Raw genomic sequence first — 15,848 nt, forward strand, 5'->3', positions numbered from 1 at the left:
GCGCCATCTAAAAGAGAAAAGATACGGTAGTTTCCATCCAATGCTCCTCTGATGCCTCTCGTCTCCATGGCCCATCCCGTCTGATGCAAAATTATCCAGGACCGTTCAAACTCCAGAGCTCTTCTCCAGACGTGACCAGAGGGCGGTTTGACGGGATCGACGCCCACCACCGAACCCAGCTGCCCAGCAACCATCCAGGACTAGCAGCCCTGTTTACCCCATACTGTCCTGTCCTGTCCTGTAAGTGTGGTGTAAACAAACTTGGCATTGCCCCTGTTCGTTCTGCTGAAATGCCCCTACAGCGGGCTAGTTTATTGATTTCTGGCCCATCGCAAGACGTCACTTCACCATATCTGCGGTTTTTCTCTCTGTTCGTCTTCATTTCCGAAGCTGTAATCAGCGGACAATATTCTCCTGCCTAGGTACTTCCAGTCTTTTCTTGGCTGGCACGGGGGAAGGGGGCCGTTGATCGAAACATGACGGGAGGACCGACCGGGAGGGTGTTCGTTGATGGAGATGGTAAACAAAAAAGGGGTGTTTCACAACCTTTGAATGGTCAACCACAACCCCCATCGATAAAACATCGAACGAATATCCCCGCTTCACCCGCAATTTGTTTGGATGAACCTCACTTTCCACCGGTTCTGTACCTGCGTCGAAATGTGGACGCCCACTTGCAGGGGTAAGCCGTAACCCGCAGCGGCAGGGCACCCCATTAAACGCACGGACGCCCTATGGTTTTAGCGGCCTGGGTAACCAGGGGCGGGTCATCAGAAACGAGTCAAACGACCGCACTCACTCCACTTTTGGGAACCAGAAGTACCGGCAGTACCCTCAGTGTATTTACGGTATTTTACCTACATATGGACGATGTCAGTGTCACACCGGATTCGACCCGCAGGTTCCAAGCCACGCGCCACATGCTCTACTGTGGCGGCAGAAAAGCAAGCGGGGCAGATCTGAAGGGGAAAAGGCTAATATTCACCAGAGAACTTTGCAACCCGCTGGAAGAGAGCTTGACAACTTGGTGAAAATGGTCCAGCGGGGATTTTGGTCCAGCCAGTCAGCCAGTGAGGGCCGACGGTGCCTCTGTCTCAACAAATGCCGGGCATCCCTGACTGATTCAAGATAGCAAGCCAAGTCCCCAAGCAAATGGAATGCTTTTGGGTGAGACTGCTTGTCAACGGACGGTGCTTTGGTAAGAAGAGCCCGAGAGCACGACCCGAGTGAGCCGAGTCAGCAACAAGTCGGGGCAATTCATCCCATCTTTTTCTTCCACTCACCATCTTCTTACGTTTCACTTTTCCACAACATCTTCAGTGTTATGTTCTGGAGGTTTTGGAATTTGGTGTTTTCCGTCTTCTTTGTGGCCCATCATTATCATATCAGCTCCGCAGTTGCCGGTATCCGCGCGTTGCCGTTAAGCCTAAAAAAGGCACCCGCAGCCATCCACATTGGATTCCACTTGTACACTCGTCCGCGCATAGCTCGGCACGGGATCCATTGAGGTTCTTGCCTTGACCGACACCGTCTCACAAACGGAACCATATACACCAAAGAAAGTCGAAAGAGGATCGCGACACATAGAGAGGAGAATATGGGGGACGTCCGACAATTACAGGAGGAACACGCGGCGGCCATGGCAAAGACGAGCGCACAAGAGCCGTCTATCCAGGCCGTGACATCGCAAGCCACTGCAACTTCTTCTGCTTCCGGAAAGAATGTCGATATTCTCGAACTGCCCGCCGTCACACTCACCTGCGAGAAAGGTGAATTGGTAATTCAAGGTATGTGTCAAACCTCCATATACTTTACATCACTCACCTTATCACTCCTTCATCATACCCACACATCCTCTTTCTTTGGACTGGACATCTCTTCTTCCTCATAAGACCTACGTTCGTCCTTAGACTAACCGCAACCGCATGTACAACAACAGAGCATGCCGCTGCCACCAAAAAGTCACGTTCATGTTGTTCAGGTATATATTTGAAAAGCATCAAGTCCCTCTTACACAAGAAATCCTCCTTATAGTCACACAAATGCCCGATAAGGAAGAAGAGGCCCAGACCTCAACCGGATTCCTAAACTACATCCCTCTCGACGGTCTCGACGGCATACTAACCCCGTTCTTCCCCTCCTCCACAGTCACCCCTCCGCGTCGTCTTCCTCCGGGGTCCGTCCCGTTCTACAACATCCTCTGGGCCTACATCACCCCAGACCGCAACTACCTCCGCATCGACTTCGCCGAAGAGACATCACCCAAGAAGCATCAACTTATCGTCCGCCAACTCGAGTTCCCTCTCCCCTCAGCTCCCTCCCAAGCTCCCGAGCGCGAATCACTTTTGTCCCCCACCATTCTATCGCCCTCGGCCGCCACGCTGGACGCCTTCGTCTCCCGCCTTCTCGACCTCGCCTACCCCGCGCCCATCCAACGCCGAAAGCGCGCCTGGGTTCTCGTCAACCCCCAGGCTGGCCCAGGCGGCGCTGACAAGATTTTCGAAAAGGAAGTCCGTCCCATCTTCGAAGCGGCCCGCATGCCGCTCACCATCATCCGCACCACTTACTCGGGTGAAGCCGTCACCCTGTCCCAAGACCTCGACATATCCCAGTACGACATCGCAGTCCCTTGCTCCGGCGACGGCCTACCACACGAAGTTTTCAATGGTCTTTCCAAGAGATCCGACGCCCGCCGTGCTTTGGCGAGGGTAGCAGTGTGCCACATCCCCTGCGGCTCCGGAAACGCCATGTCCTGCAACTTGTACGGCACGCACCGCCCTTCGCTGGCGGCGCTGGCGATTGTGAAGGGCGTGCCGACGAAGCTGGACCTGTGCAGCGTCACGTTGCAGGATGGAGAGCGCCTGACGAGCTTCTTGAGTCAGGCGTACGGCATGATTGCTGATCTGGATATCACGACGGAACATCTGAGGTGGATGGGGGCGGCGAGGTTCACGTACGGGTTCTTGACGCTGGCCATCAGGAAGAAGACGTATCCATGTGATGTGGCGATGAAGGTGGAGGTGGATGGGAAGGGGGAGATTAAGGGGCATTATGCTAGGGGGGTGAGGAGCACGGAAGGGGAAGTTGAGAACGGGGAAGCTAGCGGGGATGGGCTTGGGGAAGAGGATGGTGCAGGAGAGGAGGGAGAAGAGGGGGGGATGCCGGGCTTAAGGTTCGGCACGGTGAATGATAAATTGCCAGAGGATTGGGAGGTGGTTCCTCACGAGAAGTTGGGCAGTTTTTATGCCGGTAACGTACGTTTTACCCACTTTTCCTTTTGCTCCTACAGACATGCCATGCTAACAAAACCCCAACAGATGGCCTACATGGCCCCAGACGCCAACTTCTTCTCCGCCGCCCTCGCCAACGACGGCTTGCTAGATCTGATCACCACCGACGGCGACATTTCTCTCTGGAAGAACATCAACATGCAACTTTCTGTCGAATCTGGTCACTTCTTCGATAACCCCCTGGTTTCTTACCGCAAAGTGTCCGCTTTCCGGTTGACGCCCCGGTACCAGGACCCGAACGGCGTGATTAGCATCGATGGCGAGGCGAGACCGTTTGCGCCGTTCCAGGTGGAGGTGCATAAGGGTCTTGGACTGACTCTCAGCAAGAGGGGCGTGTTTGAGGCGCCGGGGCCGCATGGGTGGGATAAAGTTTCGACGACGGAGAGGTTGATGGCCTAAAAAGCTTTGACTTATGAAGAGTTGAGAGGCTTTGGCAAGGGGTTGGAGCAGCGTGAGGCGAAGACTTGGGGAGCATGACACCAGGGAGGGGTCATACCGAGCACTGCGGAGGAAGGTAATGGGGATGAGGGAAATATGATGCTAATGGAGGAGGTTATGATGGGTTTTATTCATGAGCGGGATGGGATGGCAAGGGATGGTTTTGAGAAAAGGTGGTTGGTATAAACGAAGAGGGCTGCGGGTTTGGGTTGGTGGCCTCGGCCGAAAGAGTGGACGAAATATGGGCGAGATACTGGTTCAAGTACATAATATTGATGATACCCTTTGTTGATAAGCGAAGATGGTAGATAGAGCGGAAGACTTTGCGTTTCGGATGGGTTCAAATTGAGAAGGCAATGCATTTGTGGCTTCACTAATTGTTGGTTTCGGTAGTGAATATGATGAATAGCTGAATGTCGACTGGCGATATGATGAATAGTTGAATGCTGACTGACGATCAGAATATCATGATCTCTAGCTTCCAGTATCCGACTGCTATCAACTATTGCAGATATCCGGGCACAGAGCAACAGCCATATCAGACACGGACGGAGCCAACAACACCTTCGGATGAAAACAAAACCTCCAAACCTAACCAGCTAGCATCACCGCCGCCGCCCGGCAGTCGGAGACCGGCACTTCCCCTTCACATTCACCATTCACCACCTCAGGCACAGGCAAACACGGCAGGCCCCTACCCGTCCGTCACTTACACCTGGGTTTATAACCAGCAAGACCAAGCCCCTACCTTTAACAACAGCAATACACAACTAAAAAGAAAAAAAAAAAAGTTAGAGTGGAGTAGTAGTTTAACTCGTCGCCCTCCCAAACTGATCCCGAAAAGGACCAGGTAAGGAGATTCAGGCGGAGACCCGGGTGCGAATCCCGGCTCTAGCATAATTCTTTTTCTTTTTGCACCTCCCGTCTTGGGTCTGAAGGGTGTGCAAGATACCCAGATTGTTGCTCTTATTTTTATCCTTTGATTGCGGTTGTTTTTGGGGGCTTGAGGCGATAGTTGTAGGTCGCGAGAGACTTGGAGGGTTAGGACGTATGTTGCGCTGAGGTTGACTTTTAGATATGAAGGAACGGATGTAGATGGGTAAGTAACTCGTCGGTATTATGAGATTATGACCAGCTGTGATGACAATACTATGACTTTTTTTTAGTAACGATTATTAGGACCGTCGATCTATATGTGTATGTCCATGTCTCATCGCTCTATTGGTTCCTCCCTATCCTTCATTCAAACAGTAATCATCGTCAATGCGTAGCCCCTTTCTATCCATCAAAACCATCGGTGTTCTGTGCTTTGTGGTATCACCATCATAAACAGCAAGCCAAAAAGAAAACCCCAAACGCTCAACATGAATAATGCAAGGTATCACAACACCGAAAACACCACAAAGGAATCTAGCTCCCTGAGCCCTCCCCCTTCTTCCCCTCAGTCACAGGTATCCCATCCTCCACCCTCTTCTCCCTTTCACCCTCCTCCGTCTTCTCAACTCTCGCTGAAGAACCATCGCAGATATTTAAACTCCCCTCATTAGCCGACCTCTCCTTCCCCTCCTTCCTCTCCCTCTCCCTCTGAAACCTCGCCTTCCTCCGCGCCCTCCACCCGGGCCCCCTCGTCATCAACACCCAAATAACCGGACTAAACACCACCATCACCAGCGGCCAAAACGTAAACGTCCAACCCACCCCCATCTTCTGCAACATGGCATCGATAAACGCCGTCGCGCCCGCGCCGCACAGACACCGCACCAAATTCGTCGCCGCCACCGCCGTCGCTGGCGCTTCCAGGTACAAGTCCACGACGAGGGTATTCACCAGACTAAAACTGCCTGTCACGCATAAGCCGACGACAAACAACAGTACCAAAGGGCCAGCTACATGCGTGGTGGTCTCCAACGCCCAGGCATACCCGATGGTCGCTAGCACACCGACACCCAGTATGGGAATAACAGGCTGCAGCCTGGCCTTTTCGATGGGAAACTTGGACAAGTCGTCGCCGCGCTTATAATCGATCGTCATGCCCATCTTTTTCGCCAAGCGGCGGTAATTCCAGTCCAAAATCCTGCCTTGCACGACAGCCGCGACTGTGCAGCCTATTCCATACGGTAAATAGCATAGACCTGTCTGCAGCTGGTTATACCCGTACCTGTCGGCGAACTGCGTGCCCAGCGTGGCGCAGATGAGGATGAATACCAGGTAGATAATCGTTCCGTAGAAGATCAGCAGGCCTAGGTCGGGGTTGAAGACTACGCGCAGGGTGTTGAAGGGGTTGGGGAAGCGCAGTTTCGGCCTTTTTCCTTTTTCTGCCTTCCGTGATTTCGCTTCCTCCTCCTCCTTTTCTTCAGACCCCGACTCAGACCCCGTAGCCTGCTGCTGTCTTCTTCTTGCCCGAGCCCTCAAAAACTCCAAAAGTGTCATATTCCACCAAACCGTCGGTTTCACGCTCCCATTCCCAACCACATTCCTGCACGTCTCCGGCACGAACAACACATACGGGACCAGCCACACCGCCGTATATATTAGACAAAACCAAAAGATGGCGTGCCAACCCAAGTACTGCCCAATCAGCCCTCCCACAACGGGACTCAAACTGGGCCCAATATTAATCCCCGCACTGACAAAACCCATGTACTTCCCCCGTTCAGCAGAAACCGCAACGTCAGCAACCACAGCGTAACAAAGCGCCAGTGACCCGGAGCTTCCAAAACTCTGCAACATCCTCAACACAAGTAGCGCAGCGTAATTCTTTTGCAGCGCTAAGCCCAGATTCGCGCAGATGTACACCAAAAAGGAAATAATGAAAGCAGGTCGACGACCGGCTGCGTCGCCGAAATCACCGTAAAGCGTCGGCGAAAAGGCTTGCATTATCATGTAGGTCGTTAGCGTCAGGTTGGCTTTGGAGAGGGATATGGATAAGTCGCGAGAGACGGCGTCGAGCACGGGGAAGTAGATGTTTGCTGTCATGGGCGAGATGAAGCCGGCGAAGGTTATCATTGTTACTATCCATTTGCGGGTGGACGGGGGGAAGGTGGTGTAGGCGGGGCCGGAGGGGAGGCGGGTGAGGGCTGCTTCTGGGTCGCGGTCCGGGTTGTTGTCGGAGTTGGGGTTGGAGGTCATGGTGGCTCATGATTCTGGGTCCGGGTTCGGGCCGGGGTCTTGGCCATCCGGTGGTCGGGACGTGGGATCATTTCTCGGTGATATTGTTGGGATGCCGTCTTTCTCTTCGGTGGTTGCTATTGTTGAGTTCGAGGAATCGATACCTCGATCCACTGAGGTCTTGGAGGAGACGGATAAAAGACGGGAACCACTCATGTTGGATGGTTCCGGTTTTGGTCCACGAGTGGTTTAATTTTTTTAGGTTTAGGTTGGAAAAGAAGCAGACGACCTCTATGAGATGTAGGGAGCGAGGATCCAAGATACTTATGCTGGATTGCAAAACTCACCGCCACTGTTCACATTGGCGGCGAGTCCTAATCGGTATCTTGAAGAGGACAAAAAGAGGAAGGGGGGAGGTGAGGGGCGGATATGTAGATGGGGCGGATATGTAGATGGGTATACAAGAAAACCCCACGGCCGTTGAACGGCGATGTGTGAAAGAGAAAGACTTTGGACGGGCGGTGGAGTCTTATTCCCGGAGCAACCCCCATTGCATGATTTTGGATCGGCCTCCATTCGCTCGCAAGGGGGTTGCCATTCAGTCTTTTTGAAGATTGTTAAGCGTGACAGAGGAGGAAGGTGGTTGGGCTTATCACTAACAACTCGGTCAGCAATCCGTCCAATCCTGTCAATCCGTACTGTACGGATGTCCGACTGTCTGGAGGTCATGACGATTGTTGGAGGTCACTTGAGGAACGTATAGAGCGGATGGATCACTTTGTGTCTTTTCCTTTGAGTGGTTGAAGAGATGAATCTGGGCAAAGGTAAGTTTGACATGAGGGCACCGTGCCCACGGCCAACAACGTCCGTTCATTATCAACATCCGAATTCGTCGATACGAGCAACTTTCGTGATCTAAGGCAGCTTTTTATCACTGCTCTCTGGGGATCGATATGGTCCCATCTATTCCAAAATCGAGAGCTGGAGTTGGTGTCTCTGGGAATGACAAGAAACGGCGGGAATAACACCGAGCTTGACGACTTCGGTGCCGTTTTTACCGCTTTCCCGCTCTGGTCGGGCCCCCCCAACGATGCCCCACAACGGCAAGACGCGCAGCTTGGCAGGCACGGAATATGCCAAAGCCACATCTCGTCCAAAGCACCAGCCACTGACTGCTCATCCATGTTGATGCACTCCGTCATCGCTTGGCATCATTCCAGCCACGTTGAGCTACAGCATGCGGCAGCGCAGCATGGATCGTCCCGTCTCCAAGTTCAACTTCCCTCTGACATCGCGACACCTTGATGGCCTCGGGGACTAACATCCGGACCTTCGTGACAGGTGATCTCTAATGACACTAGGCCAACCATAATTTTTAATACAAACATTCAAACCTCCACACACGATGGCGGACCTTAGCTCCACCTTCAACGAGCTCCTCAAAGGCCACGATGCACCTCCCACGAAACCCTTTACCACTGATACCGCCGACGAGTTCCTGAAGGAGGCTTACAGAATCGTGAGCCATCCTATCCACCTCCGACGCCTTCGCAGAACTGTTCTAACGTACATCCCCAGACCTCTCTTGTCGCCCAATTACACTCCGAGCTTCGCAATCTCCGTCAAGCCTACCTCTCGACTGCTGCTCCGCGCAAGACGCACCTTCACACCTCCGCTCGAAACGGCTCTTCTCAACCAGTCTACCTTACCGATCGTGACCGCGAAGAGATTGATGCCAATGCCAAAGCGACGCTGCGCGACCTCAATGCCCGCATTCGAGCTCTCGAGGACGCCGAACAACTGCGCCAGAGCACCGAGACCGCCCTGATCCAGAAGAAATATGCCCGCGGCCTGGGCGCATTGGGGTCCTGGGCTGCTGGCGGTGGCCCTCTGGAAAATTCAAAGAGCAAAGAACATGCTGCTACCGAGGCCGTTGCACGTCAGCTGGGCGCACATCGCGAGAGTGTTATCTGGTACCTGAGGCAGCGCCTGCAGGAGACAGCAAGGACGCAGCAGGCCATGATGGAGACCAGGTTAACACGGGAGATGGAAAAGAACAGGAGCGTCTTGGCCAAGGCGAGGAGCATTGCTGGAAACGACTTTGGCTCACGGAGGCGATCCGGAAGCGTGGCTCAGGGGAATAATGCGTCTCATCTGCCGGTTGATGAATACGAGAGGAAATCGTCGTTGCCTACAGAAGACCTGACGGACGAACAAATACAAATGTTTGAGAAGGGGAATCAGGACATGGTGAAGCACTTCGAAAGCACATTGGACAAAGTCAGGTATGGAAAATATTCAGGGCGACTTATCGAGGTTTACGTCAGAGGCTAACTGCGTTTTAGGGCCGCCGAACAATCACTACTCGAGATCTCAGAGCTGCAAAACATGCTGGTCAGCAATCTCACGACACAGTCGGTGCATATTGACCAGCTTGTTTCCGAATCTTTCGAAACCACAGAGGGCGTCGACAAGGGTAACAAGGAGCTTAAGAAGAGCACTAACAGGGCCAGTCCAGCTCGATACACCTTCTTTGCTGCTACTGGACTCTGCGCCTTCCTTGTTATATGGGATCTGATTATTTAAGAGCGTTTGTGGTTTTCCGCAATTCGGGTCGTCGGCGGCAAGCGCTTGATCAGTATTGTGGTCGAATAGGCACTTACTAATTTTACTTCATTGCTCCTTCTCCCACTGACTGCATCCTTCTGCGTCAGCTCGACTACTTGGTCGGTTGTTGTTTCCAGTTTGCCGTACTTGCCCTTAACCTGCAAAGGGCAGGAGTTTCTCGTGGTGTCATTACCAGAGCTTACATGTCCCCCTTCCTTCCTCGACGCAATGGTTGCCCACCATGTACTCAGTTATCATCCTGATCTACCTAATAAATCATGTCTTCTTCCCGTCCATCAGGTTTTGCCAACTCTCACTTGGTCAGATGTAACAAATATCATCTACACATCAACATCGACCGCATCACTATTGCCGACAACGCTTGTTATATCGGGTGTCATTGAGTTTTTCTCATTTGGTTTTGCTTTTAGCCTCCGTTTTGCATGCACAACACACGTAACACACACTGCCGCCGCCGTCCGGTAGCTGTCATAGATCAAGCTCTTGAGAGTGCACATGGACACCAGCATTCGGGGTGTGCCAAATCCAAAGTGAAAAGTAGCTGTAAGTGTCTTTCAATGTGATTTTTGGCGATCACATACCTGATCGATTACAAGCAGGTGACCAGGACTACGATAGTCTCGCCATTATCAAAGCCCTCGCTCCCGGCCACCCGCGCATGAGTTCCTGTTACGGGAGGGCCAGCTTCAACAACGCCCTCTCTAACTCTCCACGACAGTCCGTTCTGTCGACATCCCGTTCAAAATGTCGTTCAGTCAATCATCTTCGAACATCCTTCACCATGTATGCTCGACAGTCAATAGTGCCATCGCGTGGAATACACCATCGCCCAAGGCGGCCAGCGTTGCTTTCTTCGCCGCCACTCAGGCCCTGGCGTTCTATATATTCGCAACAGTGGATGAGTTCAGTTTTCCAATAACTACTCGGTACCTCTCCCTACGCGGACGTTTCTTCCTGCTGTACCCCGATTTCGTGTCCGGCTTCATGCATGACAACGCGGGCATCGAGGCCATAGAGGAAGTACTTTTCAACGGGCTACTTCGGATTGAGCTGGCCGTTGACGATAGAATTCGTGGAAATCGAGATCGATCTCAACGTCATAACAGCTTCCACGACCGACCGCTAAATTATGACTCCCTACTACGGGACCTAGTCCCATGCCCCTGCTCCGGCCACCCTCGTCTGGGAATACTTTCATGCTACCCACTCCTGATCATGTTGATCAAACCCACGCTCCAGCTCGGCTATCGACTTTGCAACACCATCATACATTGTAACATCTTTACTCCTGAACTGAATCCTCACTACCGGTTGCTCTACCATCCCCTACAAAATCTCGCCCACATCCTAGGCAGAGGTTATGTCGAAGATTCGCCACGACATGGTGCAACGTTGGAAGGGGTTCCGTATTTCGTGATGTGGCGGTACGCTGGCCGCAGGAGGCTTTTTTTTCGGCTCGGAGGCGTTGAGTCTCATCGACACCGTCTTCTTCGGATAAGTTATCCTACCCCGACAATGGCGGAACTAGCAGCGGATGGCGCACCTTGACAACTAATCTTCGGTGGGTTTGTCACTCAAAAATTCCCAACATCAAATAACAGACACAACACACTCCGGGTAAAATGATGCTATCTACCTTCTCTAGTAATAGGGATTTCCTACTTGTGTTCAGCTGGGACGGTTGACAAGTGATTCCGTCGCTTTCTGTGGCCGTCAGCCTCCTCTCCTCTTCCAACCTTACAGATGTCTATGGTGTCGTCTTTAGAATCTCGCTAACCAATGCAGCAGCACGGAATTAAATTACACATTCTGGATCATTCCAACTACAGAGCGTGTTGTGGGTATGTGCAGCCGGACAGACGAGTAGACAGGCTACGCCGACGTTGGAAACGCAGTCAGTTGATGAGGAATAAGGATTATTGTGTTACGGCAGTATGGGGGTGGAAAAGGTCACGACGCCGAAGATGTGAGTGCATGAGCGGAGGAGTATGTCAAAATCAATGGATCTCCGGTTGGGGGATGTGGTGAAACTCTGCCCTTTCGTTGCGGCCAGCAGCACTGGGGTTCCTGTGGCTGGGATGTGTAAACTGGCTGAAGGGTCACTCTGGTCGGTTCCAATATGGGAACGTAGACCGAAAAGCGGCAGCAATTACCGGATATGTATGGCTTGGGATTGGGGTTGACTTCACTGATGGGCTGTATGGTAGTCATGAGGTGCAAGCGAAAACAGCGAATTTTGTGTATTGCTCTATAACGCCGCTTGACTTTACATATTTATGGTGTTCGAATGCACATAGGTCGCTGAATATAGACGAATAAACCACAGAGTCAAAACATGGTCGAGGTGTTTCATTCTGGCGTAGTATTGACCATGCCACCGCATACCGGTCGTTAGTTGTGGATGTTGTCGTTCCCTTTGTTTACTTGCCATCAGGGGACATCGCTAAGGTTGAACCGCCACGACTCCATATGAGAAGCTAAAACGGGACTTTCCATGAAGCCAAAGGGACGAGATCTGCATTTAGCACTATTAAGGAAATTTGGGATAGTATCGATCTAGAGGGGGGCACCGTCCCAATGGCATTGGAGAAACTGGCTTCCCGATTTTGCATAGTTTCTGAATATTATCCTACTTACTTATCGAGTGAGACACCGAACAAGTCGATAAACGTCCCAGCATGTCTTCCGGCGGACTGGCGACGTGCTGCTCATTAAACACTTCCTTGGCTTATTTAAGTGTCGGTCAATCGGGCCGGGGGCGTCGTTAAAGGCATATTGATACTACCGTGTCTGGGATCTTGAATGTTGCTCTTTCCAGTGACAGAACAGCGCTTCCAAGCAGGTGTAAGCTATGAAACCGACGCTTCGGTACCTCTTATTCTTGTTGAAAGCGTTTCGAAATTCTTCTTACTATAGGCCAAGCAAGGACCCAAGCAATTGGTCCACGTCACAAGGTCGGCCAGGACGATTACCTGTCTGTCTGCCGGTAGTAAAGGAGGATGACTTTATGATAGATAGGCTTGGTTATGTAGGATCTTCTGCTGTTCGGTCGGTACTCAGATCATAACGGCCATAACGAACGTACCTACCTAACGGCGAGACCGAACTATTACGAGGAGAGCTTATCAAGATTCTCGAGGTAGAGAGTTGGGCTGGGTGCTAGTCTTTTTCTCTTTGTTATTGAAGGCTGACCAACCAACCCCTCCGGACCTGTTGCATTGGTCACTAGTCGAATCGTCCAGAGACTCACTCTGGGGGCAAAGCCACTGACTGCTAAGAGCACCACGTAAGTTGCCGATATTCCCTCTCGTGGCAACGGCCAAGCGCCGACCCGCCAGTGACAAAGCCCGCGCGCATTGCGGGCACAATAACCATCGAATATACCCACAGAGGCACTTAACACACCATGCCGACATTGTGGCTTGATCAATGATCGTGCAAAATGGGACAGACCTCACTCAGGTACAGGAGACAGCTTCAGTTCCTAAGACCTAGAGTCCATGTGCGGCGCCCAGAGGGTTTCTAGGAGTCGTATCTATCTATGCACCAGCGGCGGCCACCACCACCAAGGGGGATGGATGTATTAACAATGTAATCAATCGGTAGAGGAGAATTGTAGGATTGGCATTGTGTTGTAATAGACGCTCGCTGCATGGAACAAGCACGCCCTGAAAGAAATTTATAAGCAACTGGTATATGTACGACCCGTTTGGTCTTTACCCCATCATTCTCATCAACGTTTATTTAGCGATTTCCACACCATTCGTAGCACCTGTGATGAGGACGAGGTTAGCAGTCTGAAATATCGCTGCGGGCATATACGGAGGGGACAAAGTCATAAACAACATACCGAGAGCTTTCTTGATGTCGCCGTATATCGCGAACTGCCCGGCAGTCAACCCGCCCACCATGAAGAGACGCGTGGGGAGACCGGCAAAGGAGCCGCGTACGCCAAGCTCGCGGGCAATCTTGGCGAGACGGGAGACGGTGCTCTCACCGGGCAGTCCCTTGGTCTTGTTGATCTTGGAAAGCATCGTATCGGCCGGCTGCGACACGATGGCGGCAGCAAAGCCGGCGATTAGGCCAGAACCCAGGTTAATACCAGTCAAGGCACTACCGGAGAGTTTAGACTTGTCAAATTGAGCGAGGATGTTCTCGGCAACCTTCTCGTATACGACGAACTTGGTAACCGTGTATGGGACCCTGTATGATTGCACGAAGGTTAGCCAACAGATCTTTAACAAATGTGGGCTGGGACCGGGAAGAACATACTGTTTAAACAAGATGGGTCCGAAGCCGGCGTAGAAGGCGCCGACTCCCTCGGTAGTCAGGAGCTTGGTGAAGCCATCGACTAGACCCTTGGCGTAGCCGGGAGTAGAGACGAGACGGATACGGGTAGCCTCTAAGGGGCAAAGGGCGACGGAAGCAAAGAACTCGGCCGAAGCAGCGGACACGGAGTACACGGCGGTACGGTTCTGACGGGCCTTCTCGATGCCAATGAGGTCTATGGACTGCTTCTTGAAGAACTCGTAACCACCGAACTTGAAGGCGCCCTGGACAAAGTAGCCTGTGAACGTAGGACCGAAGCCCGTAGCTAGCGCGCTGATTCCTTCATTCTTGATGACCTGGCGGAAGCCGCCGATCATGCCACGGTTGTACGTCGCAGGGTCGAGTTGGATCCTGGTTTTGATTCTATATTGTTGGGGCTATTAGCAAGTAGTCGAGCAGGAGGGGGCAGTAGGGAAGACGTACACATCGACGGGGGTGAAGGCGCCGTGCGTGACAGAGCAGCCGAGGGCTCCGGCCAGGGCGAAGCGGGCGTAGAGGTCCAGGCCCTCGGGCTTCTTCTGGATGACCTCCTTGACGGATGTGGCAGGGGCGGCCATTATGAGATGCGGGACGGGTTATGATTAAGAGACAGGAAAAAAACAAGAGGAACAAGGCAAGGCAAGGCAACGCTACCGGGGAAACGACATTGCGCCGAATGGGGAGTGTGGTGGGAAGGACTGGCGGAAGCAGTTACGTTGTTTGGCTTCCAGGTTGTTGTTTGGCAATTGAGACGAATTTCTAAAGTGGTTAGCTCTTGCACGATCTGATTAGCCAAGAAACGGTTCGCTGCCAGCCCGTGAAATTTCCTTGGATTGAATGATACCTTACTTTTCGGGGCAAGGGGGTGGTTGATTACTTGGGGGTTGTGGTGCGGTTGGCGGGGCCTTTCCTCAATCCCCTCTTCATAGGTAAGGGTTTCTTCCCAAGTACTTTATTTCGTACGTCAACAAGTGGAAGCACTACGGGACAACGTTAACTTTTAGCCTGGCACGCCATCGTGGAAGGCTGCACCGCACATTGTCATGATTATTGATTCAAGGACCTGCAGTCGACCAGACCAGAAATATGTGCAGTTCCCTCGGAGGGAGGAAACGAGTCGCTAAATGAGTCTACTATGTAAGCATACCCGTCTGCCCAGGTAGGATTCCAAGTCCATGCCACGATGGAAGAACTACAATGCGCAGTATGATGACAGCTAATGCGGGCTAGGGTTGGAGATAGTACTTTTGGGTGGAAAGCCACTCGGCATATCCCAGCTTGTAGATTCCAAGAAGCTTGTGGACTCTGAATATGCATTCGGCGTCTGGTTCGGCGTTGCGAAGGCCGATGTCAACGCTGAATTGCTATGAGCTCAACTGACGCGTTTCTACAAAACATTGTCGGGCTCGGTTAATGCCGAACATTCGTATCCTACGTAAATTCAGTCGTTTTCTCAAGGAATCCAGGTCGTATGCGTCTAAATTGATGCACACCCGTTCTACAGTCTAGTAGGATCAGCATCTCACGGATTCTCGGCCACTGACTGTACCTACCTAGGGTTTGCTTCTGTCTCGTCTCGTCGGCGAAAAGCTACTGTCACCCATGCCTAAAGACTAACCTCATTTGAATTTAGCAGCTGATGGCCTGATCCTTGTCTGTGCCTTCCATGTCGATGCTCCTATGAATTGAGTTTCAAACAATTATTCGGCAGGGCTTCACTCGAGGTCCACTTGGCATAACAGCGAGCATCTCACCCACCTTGTATAATGATTTTATGCCCCATCGGTATAGTGCCAGGCAAATGTGATTGGTGGTGGTGAGCATTCAACACATCAAAAGATTCTGGACACTGATGGGAAGAAGTCACGTCTTTTATATCGAGACACAGTTCATTACTTGCCCAGAATAGATCGAGTGATTGTCATTGACCAGACAAAATATTGTCGACTCACTTTTGCCAGAGTGTCAAGCTCGATCCTTTGGACAATCATGTTGTTCGAGAACCCTGGGCTGCTGCTTTCTGCAGCTGTACCCATCCTACTCCTCCCGTATCTTCTGGGTGCTGTCATTTCCACG

The 15,848-nt window shown here is 52.0% G+C and overlaps 5 protein-coding genes and 1 non-coding gene across 6 annotated transcripts; 4 read left to right on the top strand and 2 right to left on the bottom strand.

The window, feature by feature from the left end:
• The first annotated feature begins 986 nt into the window (after window positions 1–986).
• On the top strand, window positions 987–4,142 carry SMAC4_01184 (uncharacterized protein). The gene is made up of 4 exons (XM_066089552.1): window positions 987–1,787; window positions 1,940–1,981; window positions 2,149–3,254; window positions 3,318–4,142. Exons 1-4 carry the CDS (start codon window positions 1,598–1,600, stop codon window positions 3,687–3,689), a joined length of 1,710 nt encoding a protein of 569 aa, XP_065946602.1. The 5' UTR covers window positions 987–1,597; the 3' UTR covers window positions 3,690–4,142.
• Window positions 4,143–4,518: 376 nt separating this feature from the next.
• On the top strand, window positions 4,519–4,625 carry SMAC4_13532. Its single transcript has 2 exons — window positions 4,519–4,556; window positions 4,591–4,625. It is a non-coding gene; the product is annotated as a tRNA-Gly (tRNA).
• A 513-nt stretch (window positions 4,626–5,138) lies between these two features.
• SMAC4_01185 (uncharacterized protein) lies at window positions 5,139–6,857 on the bottom strand (the record flags this gene model as incomplete). The annotated part of the gene is made up of 1 exon (XM_003350242.2): window positions 5,139–6,857. One exon carries the CDS (start codon window positions 6,855–6,857, stop codon window positions 5,139–5,141), a length of 1,719 nt encoding a protein of 572 aa, XP_003350290.2.
• A 1,271-nt stretch (window positions 6,858–8,128) lies between these two features.
• SMAC4_01186 (uncharacterized protein) lies at window positions 8,129–9,648 on the top strand. Its single transcript, XM_003350243.2, has 3 exons — window positions 8,129–8,355; window positions 8,415–9,121; window positions 9,182–9,648. Exons 1-3 carry the CDS (start codon window positions 8,242–8,244, stop codon window positions 9,420–9,422), a joined length of 1,062 nt encoding a protein of 353 aa, XP_003350291.1. The 5' UTR covers window positions 8,129–8,241; the 3' UTR covers window positions 9,423–9,648.
• Window positions 9,649–9,895: 247 nt separating this feature from the next.
• On the top strand, window positions 9,896–11,797 carry SMAC4_13533 (uncharacterized protein). Its single transcript, XM_066091448.1, has 3 exons — window positions 9,896–10,007; window positions 10,064–11,025; window positions 11,253–11,797. The coding sequence occupies exon 2, from the start codon at window positions 10,209–10,211 to the stop codon at window positions 11,010–11,012; it is 804 nt and encodes a 267-aa protein (XP_065946603.1). The 5' UTR covers window positions 9,896–10,007; window positions 10,064–10,208; the 3' UTR covers window positions 11,013–11,025; window positions 11,253–11,797.
• A 1,235-nt stretch (window positions 11,798–13,032) lies between these two features.
• On the bottom strand, window positions 13,033–14,719 carry SMAC4_01187 (uncharacterized protein). The gene is made up of 4 exons (XM_003350244.2): window positions 14,217–14,719; window positions 13,737–14,156; window positions 13,315–13,667; window positions 13,033–13,236 (listed from the first exon to the last, which is right to left on the bottom strand). Exons 1-4 carry the CDS (start codon window positions 14,348–14,350, stop codon window positions 13,205–13,207), a joined length of 939 nt encoding a protein of 312 aa, XP_003350292.1. The 5' UTR covers window positions 14,351–14,719; the 3' UTR covers window positions 13,033–13,204.
• Window positions 14,720–15,848: the final 1,129 nt, after the last annotated feature.

Source organism: Sordaria macrospora, chromosome 3, assembly GCF_033870435.1.
Source record: "Sordaria macrospora chromosome 3, complete sequence".
In the NCBI taxonomy this organism is placed as follows: Eukaryota; Fungi; Ascomycota; class Sordariomycetes; order Sordariales; family Sordariaceae; genus Sordaria; species Sordaria macrospora.